We start from the raw sequence: 22,222 nt of genomic DNA on the forward strand, positions 1-22,222 counted from the left end.
AGCTACACCAGCCTCAGAGCCGACAAACCACCCGCCAAGAAAGACCCCAACCACCTCCGATGCATACTACTAAACACTCGCTCCGCACACAAGCATGCGGTCAAACTCTGGGACCTGCTCGACACAACATCCCCAGACGTCGCCTTCCTGACAGAGACCTGGTTTAACAACTCCTATGCACCCGCCATAGCCATCCCAGACAGCTACAAGATCACCCGCAGAGTCCGCACCAATGGAGTGGAAGGAGGAATCGCCATTGTCCACAAGAACAGCATCAGGGTCTCGACTAGCACCGACGACACGCTCAGCACCGCCAAACACATGCATTTCCAGATCCACCCAGACCCTAACTCCACCCTCAGAGGCACCCTCATCTACCGACCCCCCGGACCCTGCCCCCAGTTCAGTAACTCCATCGCTGGCTTGATCAGCACGCATGCCCTGACCTCCATCGACTACATCCTCCTCGGAGACCTTTACTTTCACCTTGAGAACAACAACAACAACAACTCCACAACCCTGATCGATAACCTTGCCAACCTCGGACTGAAGGAACTCGTCACAACGCCCACCCACTCCGCCGGCCACACGCTCAACCCCGTATTCTCCTCAAGCCTGCACGTATCCGTCAGCCACACCACCAAACTCCTTTGGACCGACCACCGCAGCATCCACTTCGCCTTCCAGAAGCCCACCACACACCACCGCACCCAACAGATCCCGCGCCGCTGCTGGAGCAAAATCACCGAAGACCAACTAAACGCAAACCTCGCTCTCAGCCCACCCACTGAACCCTCCAACACCGACGACGCTGCCCACAGCCTCAGGATCGAGGACTCCCCGAGACACCAGCAAGAGGGCCAGCTGGTTCACCCCAGAACTCCTAGCCTCCAAGCAAGCATGCCGGAAACTAGAGAAGAAATGGCACAGTGAACAAACTCCAGACAGCCACGCAGCAGACAAGGACGTCATCCGCAACCACCACCACCTCATCAGGGAGGCCAAGAGGACCTCCTTCAAAGACCGCCTCAACAACAATGCACACAATAGCAAGGAGCTCTTCAACATCATGAAGGAACTCTCCAACCCCAGCTCCAACACCAACGACATCCTGCCGTCGCAAGCCCTGTGCAACTCCCTCGCCACCTTCTTCCACCGCAAGATAGCAGACATCCATGACAGCTTCAACACCCACACAGCCCCAACAGACAGCAAGACAAAAGACCCTCTGCACACCATCGACCACAACTCCCTGCTAGCCAGGGCCAGCGTGAGCATCGATGACACCATCAAGACCATGCGCACAATCCACTCCGGCTCTCCATCAGACCCATGCCCGCACCACGTCTTCAACAGAGTAAGCCGCTCCATCGTACCCCACCTGCGCAATGTCATCAATCTCTCCCTCGAGAAGCGACCTTCCCAGAGATCTGGAAACACGCCGAGATCAACGCCCTACTCAAAAAACCTAAGGCTGACCCAAGAGACCTCAAGAACTTCCGGCCCATCTCTCTGCTCTCCTTTCCGGCCAAGGTCATCGAGAAAACGGTCGACAGCTAACCCGATACCTCGAAGAAAACAGAATCCTGGACCCTTCCCAGTCAGAGTTCCGTAGCAACCACAGCACCGAGACTGCCCTCATCGCCGCCACCGATGACATCAGGACCCTGCTGGACAACGGCGAGACCGCAGCACTCATCCTCCTAGACCCCTCTTCGACACCGTCTGCCACCGCACACTACGCGCACGCCTCCATGCCACAGGGATCCGAGACATGGCTCTGGATTGGACCACCTCCTTCCTCTCCGGCAGAACCCAGAGCGTCCACCTCCCCCCATTCCGTTCCAAAGCCTCTGAGATCATCTGCGGCGTAGCCCAGGAATCCTCCCTCAGCACATCACTGTTCAACATTTACATGGCCCCGCTCGCACCCATAGCCCGACAGCACGACCTCAACATAATCTCCTACGACAACGACACTCAGCTGATCCTCTCCCTCACCAAGGACCCCATCACCGCCAAAGCCAACCTCCACGAAGGAATGAAGGCCATCGCCGATTGGATGAAGACCAGTCGTCTGAAGCTGAACTCGGAAAAGTCGGAGGTCCTCATCCTCGGCTCCAACCCTTCAGCCTGGGACGACTCCTGGTGGCTGACGGCACTGGGGGCAGCCCCGACACCCACCGACCACGCACACAACCTGGGAATCATCCACGACTCAACACTCTCAATGACCAAGCAAGTCAACGCCGTCTCCTCCTCCTGTTTCAACACCCTCCGCATGCTCCGCAAGATCTACAGATGGATCCCGACAGATACAAGAAAGACAGTCACCCAGGCCCTCGTCAGCAGCAGACTCGACAACGGAAACACCCTCTACGCGGGAGCCCCAACCAAACTCATCTAACGACTACAACACATTCAAATCGCCTCTGCACGACTGATCCTCGACGTACCACGCCACGGCCACATCACCCCCCCATCTGAGAAACCTGCACTGGCTCCCCGTCAACAAGAGGATATCCTTCAAGCTCCTCACCCATGCACACAAGGCACTCCACAAGATCGGCCCAGCCTACCTCAACAGACGGCTCTCCTTCTACATCCCCAACCACCAGCTATGATCCGCCGACATCCCACTCGCCACCGTCCCGCGCATCCGAAGAACAACCACCGTTGGGAGATCCTTCTCCCACCTTGCCGCCAAGACATGGAACACCCTCCCACTGAGCCTACGACAGACCCAAGACCTGCTGACCTTCAGGAGGATACTCAAGACCTGGCTGTTCGATCAGTAGCGCTCCCCCCCAACAACTTGAGACCCTCGCGGGTATGTAGTGCACTTTACAAAAATGATTGATTGACAGAGCAGCCGATATTACATTTGAGTGACCTGCATACAATAATACGATTTTGGATTAAGCCATGCACTTGAACAAATGATCTGTGAATCTGAATCATTAAACGTAAACACTAACATGACTTACTTTTCTCCCGATTTATCTGTTCCTCTATCCACGGACCTTAAGATTGAGCGATCTGGAGACATCGAGGGGGATTTTAATGTTGAACTTAGAGGCGATGACGTCCGTACCGAGGATGTGGAGAGGCCATGTCGACGCAACTCCTGCACGGCTCGCTCTCTATCAAAATGACAAAACATTTTTTATCTCTCATATTTATTTTATCGATTTTGGAATCAAACATAAACACATAGAAAAAACAATAACAGCTCCCCATCCCTTCCTGCAAGCCCCCACACATCCAGAGAGGGAGGCATTACTTTGCAAACATATTCGGCTGAGAGCTAAAAGCAGCTTTATTAAAACTGTATGTAGTGCACATGGTGGCGCTAACGCCCGCAAACACCCTCCCCCCCTGCATCTTTCCATTGTATTCACTTGTCACTCATCTCCAGGGTACGTTCCATTCTCCACCACTGGTTCCTCCATTTCTTGCTGTAAAGGGATCCCCACCATACCCCACTCCATTCTGCCCCCCCTGATCAGTCCTGTGTATAACAATCTGTGCCTTGCCCCACACTCCGCTCGCCCCCATAGCGCCAGTTCCCACAGCCATGGTTTTTTGGAGGGTGATCTGGTAGTCATCCATCTTAGTGCTATACACGTCTTTGCTATGGCTAAACCCAGTACTACTAACTTTTCTACGTATTTAGATCGGGTCACCAGTCCCAGGAGGCACAGCTGCACTGTAGGCGTCAGTGCTAGTTCGGTCAGGACCCCCAACACCTGAAGCACTTCTCTCTAGAAACCCCCCACAGCCAAGCTTGTCCACCACACATAGGAATATAAGTCCCTGGGGTTGACAGGCATCTGGGGCACTGTTCATACTCGGTCGGGTCTAATCTGTGCAGCCATTGTGGTGTGATATAATCCGTGTGTCTAGTACACACTAATATAGTTTACATTTTAACCGTGCGTTATGAGTCACCCTCCTTTAAGTGCCCAGCACAGAAGCCTAAACCTGCTCATTCAGTTCCTCACCCATATCTCCCACCCATTTTATTTTCAATATTGAAATAGTAGAGGCAGCGCGTGGTACGAGAATGGCATACCGGTGTGAGAAAAGCTTATGAGCTCACCCATGCCTGGCAATGTCTGGTTTAGGTCACGTGTGTCTGGTCCATGCCTTTCGTATAGCCGCTGTCAAGCCAGTGTGCGTGAGGAAGCAGCTGCTCACAACATCCCATTGGGTGTTCAAGTCTGCATACCCCTGCCTCCTGCTGACTGCACATAGGTCTCCTAGGCATTTTGGGCCACCATGCTTCCCCCTTAGCCTTAGGAACATTGGTGTTGTGGGACTTAAGCCAGTGCACCAGGAGAATCAACAGCTCCATGTAAACGTGTACCTAATTGTTTAACTGTGTTGTTAGTTCCCACATGTTTAACAGTGTATGTATCTGTACTTGCGTGTTGCCAATGGTAGAGCCAGAAGTTTCCAAGGCAGGATTAATTGGGCCAGCATTACTGCAAAAAGGGTCAGTGTTCCCTTCCTGAAACTATGGTATCATGAATTAGCTGCCCAATAATATACCTTGAAGTTCAAAGCCTGAAGTCGTCCGCTACCCCATGGAGGTTGCGAAACACCCAGGCTAATCAGTGCCCTCCTGTTTTCCAATACAACTGTCAAAGTAACTCATTTAGCTTAGAAAGCAAGACTCATGGATGTGCAACGGCATGTGCTGTAGCACATAAAGCACCCTGGATATTATTACCATCTTGCTGATGGCTAGATAGACCCATAAGGGACATCGAGATTCACAACCATTAGCCTGCCTAGGAGTTATTTTGAGGCTTAGGTCTCAGTCATGTCCGAGCTCAGGTAGTTACCTAGGTATTAACAGGTGGTGTCTGTACCTTTATGTTGGCTAAGGTCGTCTCCGAAGGCACTGTCACCTGCACTGGGTAAAGAGCTGACTTGTCCACATTCAGACGAAACCCAGAGTGTACCCTGACTTCTGCTAATGTGTTGTGTATCGCGCCGTGTCCATTGCATTCTTCAATGTCGGTATTATATCATCCGCATATAGTGAGATGACCTCCTGTTTGCTTCCCACCATTATACCGACGTCTTCATTTCTATGGCGTATTATTTGTCCAGTGGTTCAATGACTGTGGCGAAAATCCGCGGGGACAGGAGGCAACCCTGTCGAGTCCCCCACTGTATAGGCCAATCGCCCGAGAGTCAGTGGCCCACCTTCACTCGGGCCCTGCTGTTCGTGTATAGAAGAGCCACCCATGTCAGATAGGTCGCCCCCAGTTCGTGCCTGCGTAGGGCTTGCATCATAAATGTCCAGTGACAAAACGTTTTTATACACACATGGAAGAACGCCTATGAATCTGTAGTCTGATGTGTGGCTGGCAAAATATATGGCGCAAGATGTTGCTCTACCCATGTGTAAAGGCACCATCAGGAAAAAAAATGGTAAATTTAGATTCAACTTTAGAAAGTTTAGCTATCTGTGGGGTACTTTATGATTTATGTGTATGTTGTGGTATTATTCTTTTTCCTGAGCACGAACATGAGTGCTTGTGATCATCTAAGGGTAACCCTTACAGATGCATTTAAAGGTGTATGTGATCAGACGCCATTCCCCACCTTTTGCAATGTTGAAAATAATTATTGCAAAAGCTATCTAGATAATATTGCAAATATTGCCATTCATGAAAGTAATATAGAAACTCAAAACAATCGCTGTTACTAGAGATCACTGGACTTAGTTTACCTTATGGGCAGAAGGTATCAGCCCTGGGTCAAAAACAAGACACTGCCACCTGCCCAGAGCCTTATGTTGCTGGGTCATGAGGAAGCCAAGCAAATGTCTCTGCCCCCCCCCCCCCCCCTACTTGAAAAGGTTTTTCTGCTGTCCTGGGTTACACAAAGGTGCCCAAGGGAGCACTAGATGTGTGCCTTCGAATTAGGGGCTTCTCAAACTGGACCTAAAAGATGATGAATGGGTGGTAATGTCAGGATCAAAGGGAACACGGCGCAGTGGGGTGGCTGGCACTCAAACTTTTGTCTTTACACTATAAGATTAATACTAAAAGCTCAAGTTACAAAGTTTTTGCACATGGAGCTGGAAGTAACGTGCTACGTTTTCTTTAGAATTTTGTGAACAAGCAAGTGCCATCATAGTGATAGTAGGTCAAGGTGAAAACTGTCCCCACACAGTGACTGATAGATCACTAAACATACTCAAAAGCTCCATTCCTGCTTTCCTTCGCAAGGAACTAGTCATATTTGGCATTCTTTAAAAAAGAAGAAAAAGTGCAGCTGAACGTCTGCCGCCACAACGTTCATACCTAGGACAACATGTGGCCACATTAGTCTGGCAATGTAACATTGACTGCCTAAATATTTCGGGGTCTTAATCCTATCTGGACGGAACAATGAAGTAGGCGGGGATGTCATGGTTTAATTAAAAACTCCATTGATGGGACCTTTTGTTCCCTGACCGCAGCGACACACATGCATACCAAAATGTAGCAACATGTATAAAGCTGCCACCCTGAGTCGTTTGACCTCAGTGGCTCAGCAACAAGAGATGCACTCCCACTGCTCGAGGCACACGTTATCGCTCAGGCTGCAGATCGAACTCAGCCATGTCAACACAAGCAAAATCCCCACAAAAGTAGCTGAATATTTCTATATAGACAGTTGTAAACAGGCAGTGAAGTGCACGGTTGTAGAACACTTGTGGCGTTTAGCTCCTTGCATCCGATGAAGCCAGAATTTGAGTCGATCAAGTACATGTCCCATGTTCACAGCAACTGGCAATGCAGTGCACTCTTTCGACAAGAAAAAGATTTGTGATTGATCCAGCTATTTCCTGCTTAGGGGACCATCTTTAGATAAGTAAAATTCATTGTCCTAGAAGGTTTTTGTGTGCTATTACGCCAAAATATAACAAGCACTGGCAAAGTAAAATATGTCTGGGTTCAAAATACAAATGCATATAGCGAGACACACACGAGGGAGCTAGCAGGAGCAGTCAGAGACAGATACAATGGTGGAAGAAATTCCCCATGCAGTTCAATGCAAACACAGGAAAGCAGATATAGGGAAATACCGAAATAACCAATAACAATATGCGAAATGAACGCTCCCTTAGTTGCTAGTCAATGGCTGAAAGAAGCTATGCAAAGAAAGCCAATGGTTGTAAGGGACACACCCAAAGCCAACTCTACGTATATTGTTAGCAATGGATCTGTTTGACAACTGCTCTGTAAAACACCAGACATAAAAACAAAGTTATGTGTTAATTCATTGAAACCCGATTCCCATTTCACTAAGCACAAGCATCGCAGCAATGTTATCAGTCGGCATGCTAAAATATTGAGCTCAGCAAATCAGCAAAATAATACAAAGGTATACCTTTCCTCTAGATGAAACGCCTCCATAATCATTGGCTACAGATAATAGATAATAAATCCAAATCCGATTGGCCTTAATGCGCATTATACTGCAACAATAATCTATCTGAACTTGGGAATGAATGGGAGAGGAGGAAAGAAGTACATAAACCTCACACAGTACTTCAGAAGGGAGACTCTCTCCAGTCACAGAATACTGACTGAAAAAAAATAGTAGCATGGTAATGCTGCGCTAAACTACGAATTGTGAGATGTCCCAATTGATAAATATGTGAAATCCTGTGGTGTGAAATCCATCATCTTCATATACATTTTCCACAGCAACTCCTAGGATCTTAAATCTCTTCCCCATGAGTTTTGCCAGATCACTGATCTACTCTTGTTCGAGTTTTTATTAAAAATCTACTTTTTCAGTGAATGTGATCACTGACTCCAAGACTAACTCTAAGATATGTTAGGGGTGTGGCTTGCTCAGCTCAGTGAATGTCAGCTTAGCTACGCCACCGCGGTCGACAACAGCAGCCTAATGCAACTTGCAGCCACATTCACGTCGAAGGAGTGGTAGCTCCATGCATCGGAATATCGCAGATATCTAGGAGGTGTAATATTCAGTGTAATCTTTTGCGCTTTCTGTCCTTTTTCACTCCCTGAGGGCCGATCTCCGTGTGCAATCCGAGTGACAAATGGCAAAAAGGCCGCTGTCCCGGAGCAGACCAGGTGCAATGCGGGTGCAAGATGTGCCACACCATTCAAGTAAGCAATTCTGATCATCCCCTTCACTATCCTGAGTGATTGCCCGATGCCCATCAGCTGGCGACTAGAGTGTGTGGATTGAAGCTTGTCCCCTTTGATAATTCCTGTGAAGCCCACCACTGCTCTGCCTGACCTTAAGATGGCGGCCAACCATGAGGCACACTGAAGCATCGAGAAATCTCGGCTGACACTTACAGTGCAACTACTACAGTTATCCATATTTAAGGAGCAGAAATTATTAATACGATATAGGCTGCAGTTAAACACAACCCAAATAATTGCAGTGTAAGAGAAATATGGCTAGTGTTGCAGTGAGGGGCTACCACCGTGTAAACCACCACTTATAGGAATAATTAAGCATTATCTGATTGATCGCTGACTGTACTGGGTGAGTGCCGGAGCCCCTGGGGACCTGTAGCTCTGAGTCTGTCATCCAAAGAGCACCCCTTTTCAAGCCTTGCTGGCCCTGCTGACTCTGGTGCCTCTGCTTCTTCAAGCCCAGCCAACTCTGATTAGTCTTCTGGAGACCCCCCGTGGTTAAGGCTCTGGCTGTGTCAAGCAGGGAGAAGTTCCAATTCTGAATCTAGCATGTTCGCCCACAGCAATCCGTGCTCTATGTCTCTCAGTGCGCAGAGCCCTTTCGGTTCGGAGGTGCAACACCTCAAGGAATCTTCCACCCAGCACTAGCGATAAAGTCTGGGTCCTTTACCCCTGCTCTATGCTGCACCCTACGCACATGCTACCCTCACTTACAATATAGCTGCAACCTGACATCAGCGTCCCAGCTACACAGTATGCAAACCTGGCGAGCAACTTGAATCGTCCACCCCTGGCAAAGCTATGGCTCACAAAGAGTCCAAACCAGGCAATAAGCGCTCCAAGGTGGACCCACCACTTCCTGATTCACCCATCAAAGGGAAGACAGAAGTGAACAGCACCATGGACATGATACTTAAAAAACTAGCGAGGTGCACAATCTGGCAAAATCCATCAAACTTGACAGACATGATGCATAACTAAGCAAGAATAGCGTATGCACACCTTCCCTTTCAAGGATTGTTAATAGGTTCTGCTGTGACTGCAGGTTAAAGCGTGCGATCAGCGCTGTGCTCGTCCACACACAGCAATTAAACTAATTCAGAAAAGGGAACGCGGTTTGCGTCCCTAGCTGATGCACAGCAAAAGTGAGAAGAAACTCTTCGTGAATTCTCCCAATTTTTCAAATTTGTCCCAAGTAATCCATGTTTAATCCGATGATTTTATAACCTTTAAGTGCTCCATATTTTTCAACTTTGATATTATTCACTCCAGAGACAGCGAGATGATGTGATAAGAAATGTTTTAATATGCATCTTCAAATGTCTTATGTTGCAAGAAGCTTAAACATAAACACGTGCGTTCAACATTCCTTCGACCAAGAACAAAATAAAACCCAATGCATTTCGAACTGTCCATTAGTTCTTCGTCAGGGGTACTGTAATAAATTTAGAAAAAGGCCACGTCAAAAAATATATCTAAGCACGCTGCAATTTCACAAATAACAAAGAATGCTAATTCAAATTACATAAACATCACCTCACCCTCCCGTGCGAAGCATCAAGTCAGATAACCGTGAAAAGCTCAAAATCGGTCTAACACGAGACCATGTTACCCAAAAGCCGTTTGTTGCATTTAATCCTCCCGTTTATACATGACAAGAATCCAAGATTAAATATCAGTGTAGTACTCTCCCCTCTCCCCTTGCTGTTTTAACATTAATGCCACTAGACAATACGTCTTTATTACCTTGCTCTCGAGGTCGGTGGCTTCTACTACATGTCTTCAATCTTGTGAGCCAACACCCTAAACGGTGTCGATACCAGTTGTAACCCTCCCATCTTGCTTGTTATTTAACCCTCCCTTCGCGCTATTACTCAATCGGTCCTTAATTGACACCTTGTGATGTGTTGCCTATGCCTTAATTAGGCTAAACAAAAACTACCAACCCACAATGCACTAATCCGGTGATTGCAAATCTTAAGTGCCGGAATCCCAAAGCATAATAAAATGTTACTGGTGTAAAATATACGCTCGTGTGAAAACTATGATACTGTAATACATAACTCATGATAACAGTCTCTCATAAGTCATAATAAAATAGACACAATATAACATGACAAACATTGGAATATTTAAAGATTTTCACTGAAGAGACAGCATCACATTGTGTGAACTCGACGCTGAAGCCAAGATGTCATCAAATTGGCCTACGTTTATATTGTGTCTATTTTATTATGACTTATGAGAGACTGTTATCATGAGTTATGTATTACAGTATCATAGTTTTCACACGAGCGTATATTTTACACCAGTAACATTTTATTATGCTTTGGGATTCCGGCACTTAAGATTTGCAATCACCGGATTAGTGCATTGTGGGTTGGTAGTTTTTGTTTAGCCTAATTAAGGCATATGCAACACATCACAAGGTGTCAATTAAGGACCGATTGAGTAATAGCGCGAAGGGAGGGTTAAATAACAAGCAAGATGGGAGGGTTACAACTGGTATCGACACCGTTTAGGGTGTTGGCTCACAAGATTGAAGACATGTAGTAGAAGCCACCGACCTCGAGAGCAAGGTAATAAAGACGTATTGTCTAGTGGCATTAATGTTAAAACAGCAAGGGGAGACGGGAGAGTACTACACTGATATTTAATCTTGGATTCTTGTCATGTATAAACGGGAGGATTAAATGCAACAAACGGCTTTTGGGTAACATGGTCTCGTGTTAGACCGATTTTGAGCTTTTCACGGTTATCTGACTTGATGCTTCGCACGGGAGGGTGAGGTGATGTTTATGTAATTTGAATTAGCATTCTTTGTTATTTGTGAAATTGCAGCGTGCTTAGATATATTTTTTGACGTGGCCTTTTTCTAAATTTATTACAGTACCCCTGACGAAGAACTAATGGACAGTTCGAAATGCATTGGGTTTTATTGTGGCGTGGTCGAAGGAATGTTGAACGCACGTGTTTATGTTTAAGCTTCTTGCAACATAAGACATTTGAAGATGCATATTAAAACATTTCTTATCACATCATCTCGCTGTCTCTGGAGTGAATAATATCAAAGTTGAAAAATATGGAGCACTTAAAGGTTATAAAATCATCGGATTAAACATGGATTACTTGGGACAAATTTGAAAAATTGGGAGAATTCACGAAGAGTTTCTTCTCACTTTTGCTGTGCATCAGCTAGGGACGCAAACCGCGTTCCCTTTTCTGAATTAGTTTAATTGCTGTGTGTGGACGAGCACAGCGCTGATCGCACGCTTTAACCTGCAGTCACCAGGGACAGACTAATTTGCATATAGCCAGGTTCTGAGCTGGGATGGGGCAGTGAGATAAATAACGGTGATGGATCAAGCCCTGATCTTTGGACTGGGTAAGAGTGGTCTGCTTAATTCAGACACTCTGTTCATCACCACCCCCTTTTCTGTATCGTTTTTGGCCACTATAGGTGTGGCAGGGTATACTCAGACATGAGTCCCTTTCTCACTGCTCCATCAGGATTCAAGCAAGCCGGGCCGAAGAGGCTGAAATGCCAGAAACCGGTCCCCGGTAGCTTGTCTCCTTTCTGGTGAAGAATTGGCTTGGTAGTTTGGTCTGCCCTGTTCCCATGATGCACTGGGCCAGGGACAGACTAATTTGCATATAGCCAGGTTCTGAGCTGGGATGGGGCAGTGAGATAAATAACGGTGATGGATCAAGCCCTGATCTTTGGACTGGGTAAGAGGGGTCTGCTTAATTCAGACACTCTGTTCATCACCACCCCCTTTTCTGTATCGTTTTTGGCCACTATAGGTGTGGCAGGGTATACTCAGACATGAGTCCCTTTCTCACTGCTCCATCAGGATTCAAGCAAGCCGGGCCGAAGAGGCTGAAATGCCAGAAACCGGTCCCCGGTAGCTTGTCTCCTTTCTGGTGAAGAATTGGCTTGGTAGTTTGGTCTGCCCTGTTCCCATGATGCACTGGGCCAGGGACAGACTAATTTGCATATAGCCAGGTTCTGAGCTGGGATGGGGCAGTGAGATAAATAACGGTGATGGATCAAGCCCTGATCTTTGGACTGGGTAAGAGTGGTCTGCTTAATTCAGACACTCTGTTCATCACCACCCCCTTTTCTGTATCGTTTTTGGCCACTATAGGTGTGGCAGGGTATACTCAGACATGAGTCCCTTTCTCACTGCTCCATCAGGATTCAAGCAAGCCGGGCCGAAGAGGCTGAAATGCCAGAAACCGGTCCCCGGTAGCTTGTCTCCTTTCTGGTGAAGAATTGGCTTGGTAGTTTGGTCTGCCCTGTTCCCATGATGCACTGGGCCAGGGACAGACTAATTTGCATATAGCCAGGTTCTGAGCTGGGATGGGGCAGTGAGATAAATAACGGTGATGGATCAAGCCCTGATCTTTGGACTGGGTAAGAGTGGTCTGATTAATTCAGACACTCTGTTCATCACCACCCCCTTTTCTGTATCGTTAACCTGCAGTCACAGCAGAACCTATTAAAAATCCTTGAAAGGGAAGGTGTGCATACGCTATTCTTGCTTAGTTAATCACTATTTTTCTTGTCCTAAATGCGGTTTTGCACCCCACCTGTTGAAACAACATGAGAAACATTGGAATATTTAAAGATTTTCACTGAAGAGACAGCATCACATTGTGTGAACTCGACGCTGAAGCCAAGATGTCATCAAATTGGCCTACGTTTATATTGTGTCTATTTTATTATGACTTATGAGAGACTGTTATCATGAGTTATGTATTACAGTATCATAGTTTTCACACGAGCGTATATTTTACACCAGTAACATTTTATTATGCTTTGGGATTCCGGCACTTAAGATTTGCAATCACCGGATTAGTGCATTGTGGGTTGGTAGTTTTTGTTTAGCCTAATTAAGGCATATGCAACACATCACAAGGTGTCAATTAAGGACCGATTGAGTAATAGCGCGAAGGGAGGGTTAAATAACAAGCAAGATGGGAGGGTTACAACTGGTATCGACACCGTTTAGGGTGTTGGCTCACAAGATTGAAGACATGTAGTAGAAGCCACCAACCTCGAGAGCAAGGTAATAAAGACGTATTGTCTAGTGGCATTAATGTTAAAACAGCAAGGGGAGAGGGGAGAGTACTACACTGATATTTAATCTTGGATTCTTGTCATGTATAAACGGGAGGATTAAATGCAACAAACGGCTTTTGGGTAACATGGTCTCGTGTTAGACCGATTTTGAGCTTTTCACGGTTATCTGACTTGATGCTTCGCACGGGAGGGTGAGGTGATGTTTATGTAATTTGAATTAGCATTCTTTGTTATTTGTGAAATTGCAGCGTGCTTAGATATATTTTTTGACTTGGCCTTTTTCTAAATTTATTACAGTACCCCTGACGAAGAACTAATGGACAGTTCGAAATGCATTGGGTTTTATTGTGGCGTGGTCGAAGGAATGTTGAACGCACGTGTTTATGTTTAAGCTTCTTGCAACATAAGACATTTGAAGATGCATATTAAAACATTTCTTATCACATCATCTCGCTGTCTCTGGAGTGAATAATATCAAAGTTGAAAAATATGGAGCACTTAAAGGTTATAAAATCATCGGATTAAACATGGATTACTTGGGACAAATTTGAAAAATTGGGAGAATTCACGAAGAGTTTCTTCTCACTTTTGCTGTGCATCAGCTAGGGACGCAAACCGCGTTCCCTTTTCTGAATTACAGACATGATGCAGCAAGAGCTGGGTGCTATCGGGTCTGTATTGGGGTGAATGTGTGACATTGTTCTGCATTCTGTCCATCAATTGTATTTTTTTATTAAATAACTAAAGCCACATAAATCTACCTTTTATAAACCTTCACCTCTATCCTTGCACCTACTGTATTAGCCTTTTTCCACCATTTTGCTGAATCGGATGCCATATCTGGCACATCCAGTGAAGCCACAATTGTGGTAATTCCAAAAGACGGCAAGCATCAGTTTCTGGTGAAAAATTACAGACCAATCTCCTTAATTAACTTGGACGCAGAGATCTATGACAAAATACTCTCTATAAGAGACTCGACCTACTACTACCACGCTTGATTGACCGAACACTAGGGGGATTCATGAAGAGTAGACTGTCGAATGATAACACTCACCTCCTATGCCACATCACTGAGAGAGCCAAATCAGCGAACTTAGAAACAGCTGCGGTTACACTAGATGCTGAAAAAGCATTCAACAGGGTCTCCTGGATGTTTCTTCGTGAGTTCCTGCTGAGATATAATTTAGGCGAGGCTTGTACCAAAATGGTCATGGCTCTTCATAGTAGTCCCTCCGCCAAGATGAGAACTGGTGGGCCACTGTCCTTTGACTTTAATTTAGAAAGAGGTACTAGACAGGGTTGCCACCTATTCCCTTCCTTATTCATCCTGAGCTTGGAGCCTTTACTTCATAAGATATGAACTAACCCCTCCATTGCTTGCTTTTCCTTTAACAAAACCACAGTTAAGATAGCTGCATACGCCTACGATAATTTAATTATGATGGAAAATGCAACCCAGCCTATTCCCTCCTTACTGCAGACAATAGACAAATACGCCTGGTTTGCAGGCTATAAACTTAATAGGGAGAAGTCCGAAATCCTAGACCTGAACAACCCCTGCACCAGCGATCTCTTCAAAGCTACAGGGCTGTCCTGGCATCCCCATTTCATAGCATATTTGGGTCTGGAGCTTAATTCAGATTTATTGGAGTCACTGAAAGGTTAACACTGGAAAAATGTTAGCACTTATTAGATGGATGGAACCCCAAATTCCTCACTTGGTGGGGTCGCATCGAGACTATCAAGATGACATTCGTCCCGATAGTCAATTACCTTCTAAACATGTTAACCCTGGTATTATCCGACGAATTCCACCAGAAACCTGACAGGTTGCTAAACAAGTTCATTTGGAAAAATAAAAGCCCTAGAGCGGGGAGCTCCCTAGCTGTCGACCATCAGGCAGAAATTTTATTTTGCTGGGTGTATGAAATTTTTCATATCTGGAGGGTATGTCTGATAATCATAAAATGTCTTACGCTTGACTTTGTTGATCAAAACTACACTGGCATGTTTTTTTAATCTGTTTCAGCTGTGCTTTGTATTCACCTTTGTTATGGTCTGCCTGGCAATCCTGCCCCTAGAACAGCTAATATCCCTGTGCAAAGGTTAAGGCAACTAGCACTCGCCATTATCATGAACGCTTCACTGTGTGTTTGGTCTCCAGTGATGGGACCACACTAGCCACTCCCCTCATCCCAGAATGTGCCTGGATTTGGAAGTTCAAACATCTCTCAACTGCCAATACAGACACTCCTTCTACACACCCTTAGTTTCCTTCATGAGTACTGTATTCAATATCACGTTGGTCCTCCCAACCACCGGACCTCTACCCTATAACACTGCTAACTAGCAGAACGAAACCCAGCGTCAAGCAAATATATCCGTAACAATACAATAAGAGCTCTGCCGAAAATTAACAGGCTCAGAGAGACCCCAATTGCCCACTCTAAGATTATCTCCCTCTGGAAGCATACTAAAATTTAAATTTATGGGGAACCCGTATTTTGGGGCTCATGGGCGTATAAAGGAATTCAATTCCTAAAACACCTGGGCTCTCTGCATATGCCTCTTTCCCTCAGAGAACTACGACAACAATACAATCTACTAGACATAGATCTTTACGACTTTCTTGAACTCAAAGCCAGTTTATCTAATATTAAGCATACTGTCCTTCAACAAAACACATCAATAATCCTCCAAATTCTATCACCTTTTAAAAACAAAGCCTACATACCTGGCCTCTAAACTCCAAAATAAATGGAAGACCACTGGGACTATCTCTCCAGACTCTTGGCAGCTAATCTGGAAATCTAATGTTTCCCATACAATTCTCCCCTCCTTCTTCCAAACGAAATTCTGGCTCCTACATAGGACAATTTAGACTCCTGCTCCTCTCCACAAGCTGTCCTTTAAAGAACCCAACATTTTGGAACTGCAACAAAGCCACAGAGGACCTCCAACACTTACTTTTCCACAGCGGCGCGGTCTTCCCCATTTGGAACTGCATATTCGATTTCATTCACATTTACCTCGGAGTTTATCTGAAAAGGATCTCTCCCTAATTTAGGGATTCCTAGACCCGCATATCAAATCAAATTATGATAGCCTTCTGGTAGACATTCTTTTAACCGCAGCCTGTAAGTCTGTGCTGTCTAACTGGAAAACTACAGCTGATACCTCGTTTCGACCATGGCTAAATTGGGTTGCTTACTTAAGGGGAGCCAACTCTCCAAAATTCTCCCTGGAGATCACAAAACAGCTCAGTGTGGAGAACATTTGACAGATGATCCTTTCTTTATTACTTACATTTAACCTCTTTTCAAACCAAACACCAGTCTGGTGAACTCCATGAGTATGTATTTTAAAAATATGTATTGGATGAGATGTATTTCGAAACGCCGCAAGTATGTATTTTAAAAGAGTTATTTTTGCAATATGTACTAAATCGCAGGTGTGTTGTGCCTACTGGTGGAAACTTCTTGAGCCCATTTCTCGTTTACCGATTATTTTATTTGTCCTCATCTTTCGTATGATTTTCTTTTTCCTCCCTCTTGTTTCCTCTACTGTTCACAACCCCTTAACTAAACTTGTACAAGAGAACTGTTTATCATATCTGCAGGGCTTTAAGTGGGACGGGTCTGTCTGAGCGCCGGCAATTATTTTCAGAGGGCCTCGAAACGGGTCTCCATCGGGCTCTATTTTCAGGCCTTGCAGAGGTAGTCCGTTTTCTTTTTTTTATTCTTGCACCAAACTTATTTTAATCATGACCCCCACCCCCTTTCTATCTGTCACCTTCTGCTTCTCTTTCTCTCCCATACTCTTTCCCTCCTCTTATTTTCCTCTTCTCTGTCACCTTGTTTATCTCTCCCTGTTTGTCTCCAGTGTACCCTTCAGTCACGGTTCCACGCCCGCCCCATCTTTCTGTAAGTTAGTGCCTGCCTGGCAGGAGGGTAGGGTCGCGGCTATCCCTCGCCGCTGCTGGTTGGCACTGTTTGTTTTCTCTCATACTTCACTACGCGTTTCCCGGTAGCCTCTGGTTCACCCCTGCCCCGGACGCCTCTAGTGTGCAGCTCCTCCGAGCAAGCAGCTCCGAGACGGGAGCGCGCAGGAGGCAGGAAATACCAGCGTGAGGGCCCTTCCCAATGCTCCCTGCAGCGCTACCGCTCTTGGAGGACGGCGGTGCTCCCTGCCCTCTTTCCCTGCGAGGAGGAGACGGGGGAGTTACTGGCCTCTATCCTACCCAAGTGGCAGCTTTCAGTACTGCTGCTGCTGTCAGTGACGGGAACTTCACATGCAGTGGAGTCACTGTGAGGCTGCCATGCCTGCCATGTAGCCACCCATCTCATTCACTCCCGATAAGGACAATCATGTCTAACCTGCTTCGAATCCGGAAAGTGGTCACCATCACACCCAGAGTCTCTCGTGACAGGGCAAAGGGTCAGCATCTTTCGGTAAAATTCGGTAATTAAGAATCGGTAAATATTTTTTACCTACATCTGGGCCTATGTGGAGATGCAGGGGCTCTAAGAAGGGGTAAAATACAACAAAGCCTCATTAACAAGCAAATGGTCTTTTAAAAACATGTGAAGTACTCGGGGGGCTGTGAGCGTGCCTGGGAAGCTGTCTCAGCCCGGGCTGCTACACACCACAGGGGGAGGGAGCAAAGCCCTTTGAGTCCAATGGGGGTTGCGCGCCTGTCCATCACATCAAGAGGTAATTACTGTTCAGGCACCTATCTCCGAGTCATTCTGAGTAAAGCTTTGTTTGTTGGTTAAGTTAGTAGAACTAAGAATAACAAAGAACTTGTAATTTCATTGATTTAGCGCCTCATTTGTGGTAAGCATAAGATTGCGATCCTGCAACCACCCTCCAAACACACACAGCCGCACCTGAGTACTTCACAGGTCTTTAAAATACCATTTGCTTGTTAATGAGGCTTTATTGTTTTTCACCCCTTTGTAGAGCCCCTGCAGCTCCACTCTGCCTAGTGCTTGAAGAATTAGCCACCCCCCGAAATGTTTTCTTAGGCCCCCCCCCCTCGAAATTTGGCTCTACTTGTGCCTCTGGGGAGGGTGTATGGCGTTATCCATACATATCTTTAGTTAGACCATGCCCCTACTTGGATAGGCCACACCCCTTTAAGAGGTTTGCCACGCCCCATTTAGAGCACCCCCAGTTTTTTCCCCACTTAAAGCCGTGCCATGAATTAGCCTGATTGTTTCTTATTTATTTCCTTGTATAAAACTCAATAAAATTCTTTGAAATAAAAAGAAAACAATTTGAAGAGTCAGAAAAGTTCACATGGCCAAACCCTAGGGTGTCACACTGGATAGTCCTCGTTAGGGAAATTAAAATAAAATGTGACTGGCCGTTATCAACTTAGGTAAAAAGTGTAACACAAAATGCGCAAATCCTTCAAAAACAATACACCTTTACTTACCTTTCAAAACGTTCAGTGGTAAGTTGTCTCTTTAAAATGTCGTGGTCTGTCTGTAGTTGTGAAAGCTTATTTCGGAGCATGGCTGTCTCACGAGAGGTACTGTTTCTAAAGAATGAAAAAAGAAATAATTTAGTAACTTGATATGTTCTTCAAACGTGATTAATCATCAGTTTTAATTAGTTGTAAGAACCTTCAAAGAACTTTACTCGCGTGTGCGACTGTAGATGGAAGCCCCGTGGTAAAGGTTTTCAGTGGTGGATGGACATGCTGAAGGGCTTGAAGCTATTTGTTTATGGAGAACAGCATGCGGAAATATATCTTTAATCAATGTTGGCAGACGTTCACCGATATAGGTGAAGCCATAAGCAATTCATTTTTTTTATTTAAAAAGTTTTTATTCCAATTTCCCTCGTGGGTGGGAGTGTACTTTACAAATACACCCAACGTAACAACATTCAAAATAAAAGACCCGTCAATTATTCGCAAAGCAGATTACAAAGCACCTTACTGAAGAACACTTACCCTCTACCATTGTTAGGGCTAGGGCCTCTATTGGACGTAGGGATCAGGGTTTTTTAAACTGATTGGGTGCTTAGACTTGGGCTAAGATTGGCTGTAAGATCCTTGTCTCCTATTGATTCTAGATTTTAGGGCTAGTGCTGTGATTGGATAATGTTAGGGCTAGGGTTCACATTGGTGAAGGGGTCACCTGACTTTTAGGGCTATAAACGGCCAAGGCTTAGGGCGTCTCAGCTAAGGGTGGAGAGGACAAGGGTGAATGCCTGTTTGAGCCTGTTCAAGACTGGTCGGGACCAGGGCCAGGAATGCTGCCCATTTGCCCATTCATTAATACCTACCCTATGTATTTGTCCCTCTGTGTACAAGCATTTATTTTCACTATAGATATGTGCCTATCTTTGTGTATTGTTTGTATAACATGAACAATAATTATGTTGTTATAAAAAGAAAAAAAAAATCATCTTTGGTCTACATGTACTTGCTTCCATTGTGCATCTATGTACCTCCATGTACTTGGATCTGTGTGTCTGTTACTTTTCTCCTTATAAAGCATATCCAATGCACTACCCTATTTCTCATCCGCCACCTCTAGCAATATCGTTAATCTGCATATACTTACCTCCTTTATGCATCTTTATACTTTCAATGTACTTATGGATCTATATATTTATCTCTTTCTTCTAATTTAGCATTTCAAATGCACTACCCTATTTCTCAGCCTATGCTTCTCTCACTATATCTTCTAGCCCAACTTTCTGACTCATCTCAAACTTCTTTCTACTACTCTTTCCAATTCACTACCCTATTTCTCACCCTATACATCTATCATTATATCCTCAACGCCCACTCTCATTTATCCCAAACCCCATACCACTACTATGTCCCCCAAAATAACCCTTTCTTGACTGTCTCCTACTCTACCCCTCCTTGCATCATCTGCCACCTCTTTTACTATACCAATCCCCCAAAACAAACCTTTGTAAACTCTTCCCTCTGACTCTTCCCCTCCAAAAACCCTTTTTACTCATCCAAAAGCTATGACCTAAAAAAAGAAATCCTACACTCTTCTATCCCTCCACTATCCTTTTCAATCAAAATAACAGACTAGGATGTTCACTTCTCTAATTCCATATTCCACTATACTAATTCACCACTAATCCTTTATGGGTTTCAGAGTAGCGTGCTACTCGCCAACAAAGCGTTCCAACACCTCATCCGGGTTACAAGCGCTATATAAATGCACACCTTGTTTTCCTTTTTTACCCCTCCCCAACCCTTCTCAATCCAAATAACTGACTAACATATCCACCACTCCAATTACTTCATATTTCACTATACTAATTTTCAATACAAATCCTTTATGGGTTCCGGAGTAGACTGCTACTCGCCAGAAAAGCACTTCAACACCACAAAGGGGTAACAGGCGCTATATGAATGCAAACCTTCCCTACCCTTCTCTCCCTCCGCTATCCTTCTCACTCCAAATAACTGACTAATATCCACCACTCAAATCACTTTCATATTTCACCATACTAATTCACCACTAATCCTTTATGGGTTTCTGGTGTAGCGTGCTACTCGTAAAAAAAAAAAGTGCTTCAACACCCAATCAGGGGTTAGTAACGCTATATAAATACAAGCCTTCTTTCCTCTTCTATTCTTCTGCTATCCTTCCGAATCCAAATAACTGACGAACATATCCACCACTTAAAATGTACTTGCATGTTTCACTATACTAATTCAACACTAACCCTCTATGGGTCCCGGAGTAGCATGCTACTCGCCGAAAAAGCGCTTTGACGCCTCATCAGGGGTAGTAAGCGCTATACAAATGCAATTACAATACAATATAATAAAGAGTGTGATTGACACATTCAGGTAAATATATGTTGTTACTGATCAGTGTCTACCTAAAACATCATCAGATCTTTGAGCCCATCTCGTCACAAGACTAATATAGACACCCATAGGATCGGTTTAAGGTTTACATCCAAATGAGCAAGGTTTCTTTAGCAACGTGTGCAAAGAGGTTTAGTAGACCCGCCTATCCAGGGATGTGCCCCAAGAGGACAGAAGAAGGGTATTTTATGTCGTCTATTAATATCCTTCTTCAATTTGTTTGTCAGTGAAATAGCTATTTTGTAGGTTCTAGGGTTCTCTTATGATAACTTTGCCCCGAGCTGCATGATACTCTCTTTGACAATCTAAGTTGTTTCAAATGGGACAAACTGCAGCGCCAGGTGACCACCATAAATTAAGTTAACTGTCTATCAAAATGTATGTGTATTTGTTTAGGGAGAACCTAGGTACAGCGCAATGGAGTGGAGCCCAGTGATGAGAACCAGAATTGTTAACCAAGAGTTCAGTATTCATGAGAGACAACTTCTTCTGTGCAGAGATGTAGTGCTCACTGAAGGGGCAAGTCTTCAGCCCCTCTTATCACTTGAGGAGGGATGCAGCAGTTTTATGTTGATGGGGGATTGTAGTTCCAGCTATCTGGGGGGGGGGGGGAAGGGGGGGGGGGCTGATGAAGAAAACCGGTCTACTGGTTTTTTGTTATTTTTGGTGGTAGTTTTTACTCCCCAGCAGAACAATGCCAAGACTTATAATCTGGGAGTATCAGCTTGCAGTGGTTTAAATTATCTGCCAAGTATACGGGGGAAGCGGGAGACCATTTTTAAGGTTTTATATGTGATTCAGATTGTATTGAAGATGAAGCAGGCTTAAAGTTGCTTCAGGGTTGGGGTGATATGGGCGAAATTCTTTATACATTTGATGAGAAGTGCTACAGCACCTCGGATGTCATTCGGGTGGCTGGGGAGATTACAGTGTGGTTTAAGGAAGAACATAACGCAGAGTGCTGCCTCCCTTTAAGTGGGAGAAGACTAAAGATTGGACTGTTGCTCTTAAGTCAGTGATATGGAGGAAAAGCTTCACCTTTGTTGATACTGTAATATCTTGATTTTCATCGCTATGTGTGACTTCATG

The 22,222-nt window shown here is 45.2% G+C and overlaps 1 protein-coding gene across 1 annotated transcript in view; it reads right to left on the minus strand.

Annotated features, from left to right (window-relative positions):
* CEP135 (centrosomal protein 135) overlaps positions 1-22,222 on the minus strand; it is a 375,473-nt gene that overhangs the window by 15,682 nt on the left and 337,569 nt on the right. Inside the window, exons 24-25 of the mRNA XM_078678164.1 lie at positions 18,716-18,820; positions 2,988-3,143 (exon numbers count right to left, since the gene is read on the minus strand). Coding sequence (XP_078534290.1) covers positions 2,988-3,143; positions 18,716-18,820 — 261 coding nt within the window. The remainder of the gene's footprint in view (positions 1-2,987; positions 3,144-18,715; positions 18,821-22,222) is intronic.

The sequence above is a fragment of the Lissotriton helveticus genome, chromosome 2_2 (genome assembly GCF_964261635.1).
Source record: "Lissotriton helveticus chromosome 2_2, aLisHel1.1, whole genome shotgun sequence".
NCBI classification, from domain to species: domain Eukaryota; kingdom Metazoa; phylum Chordata; class Amphibia; order Caudata; family Salamandridae; genus Lissotriton; species Lissotriton helveticus.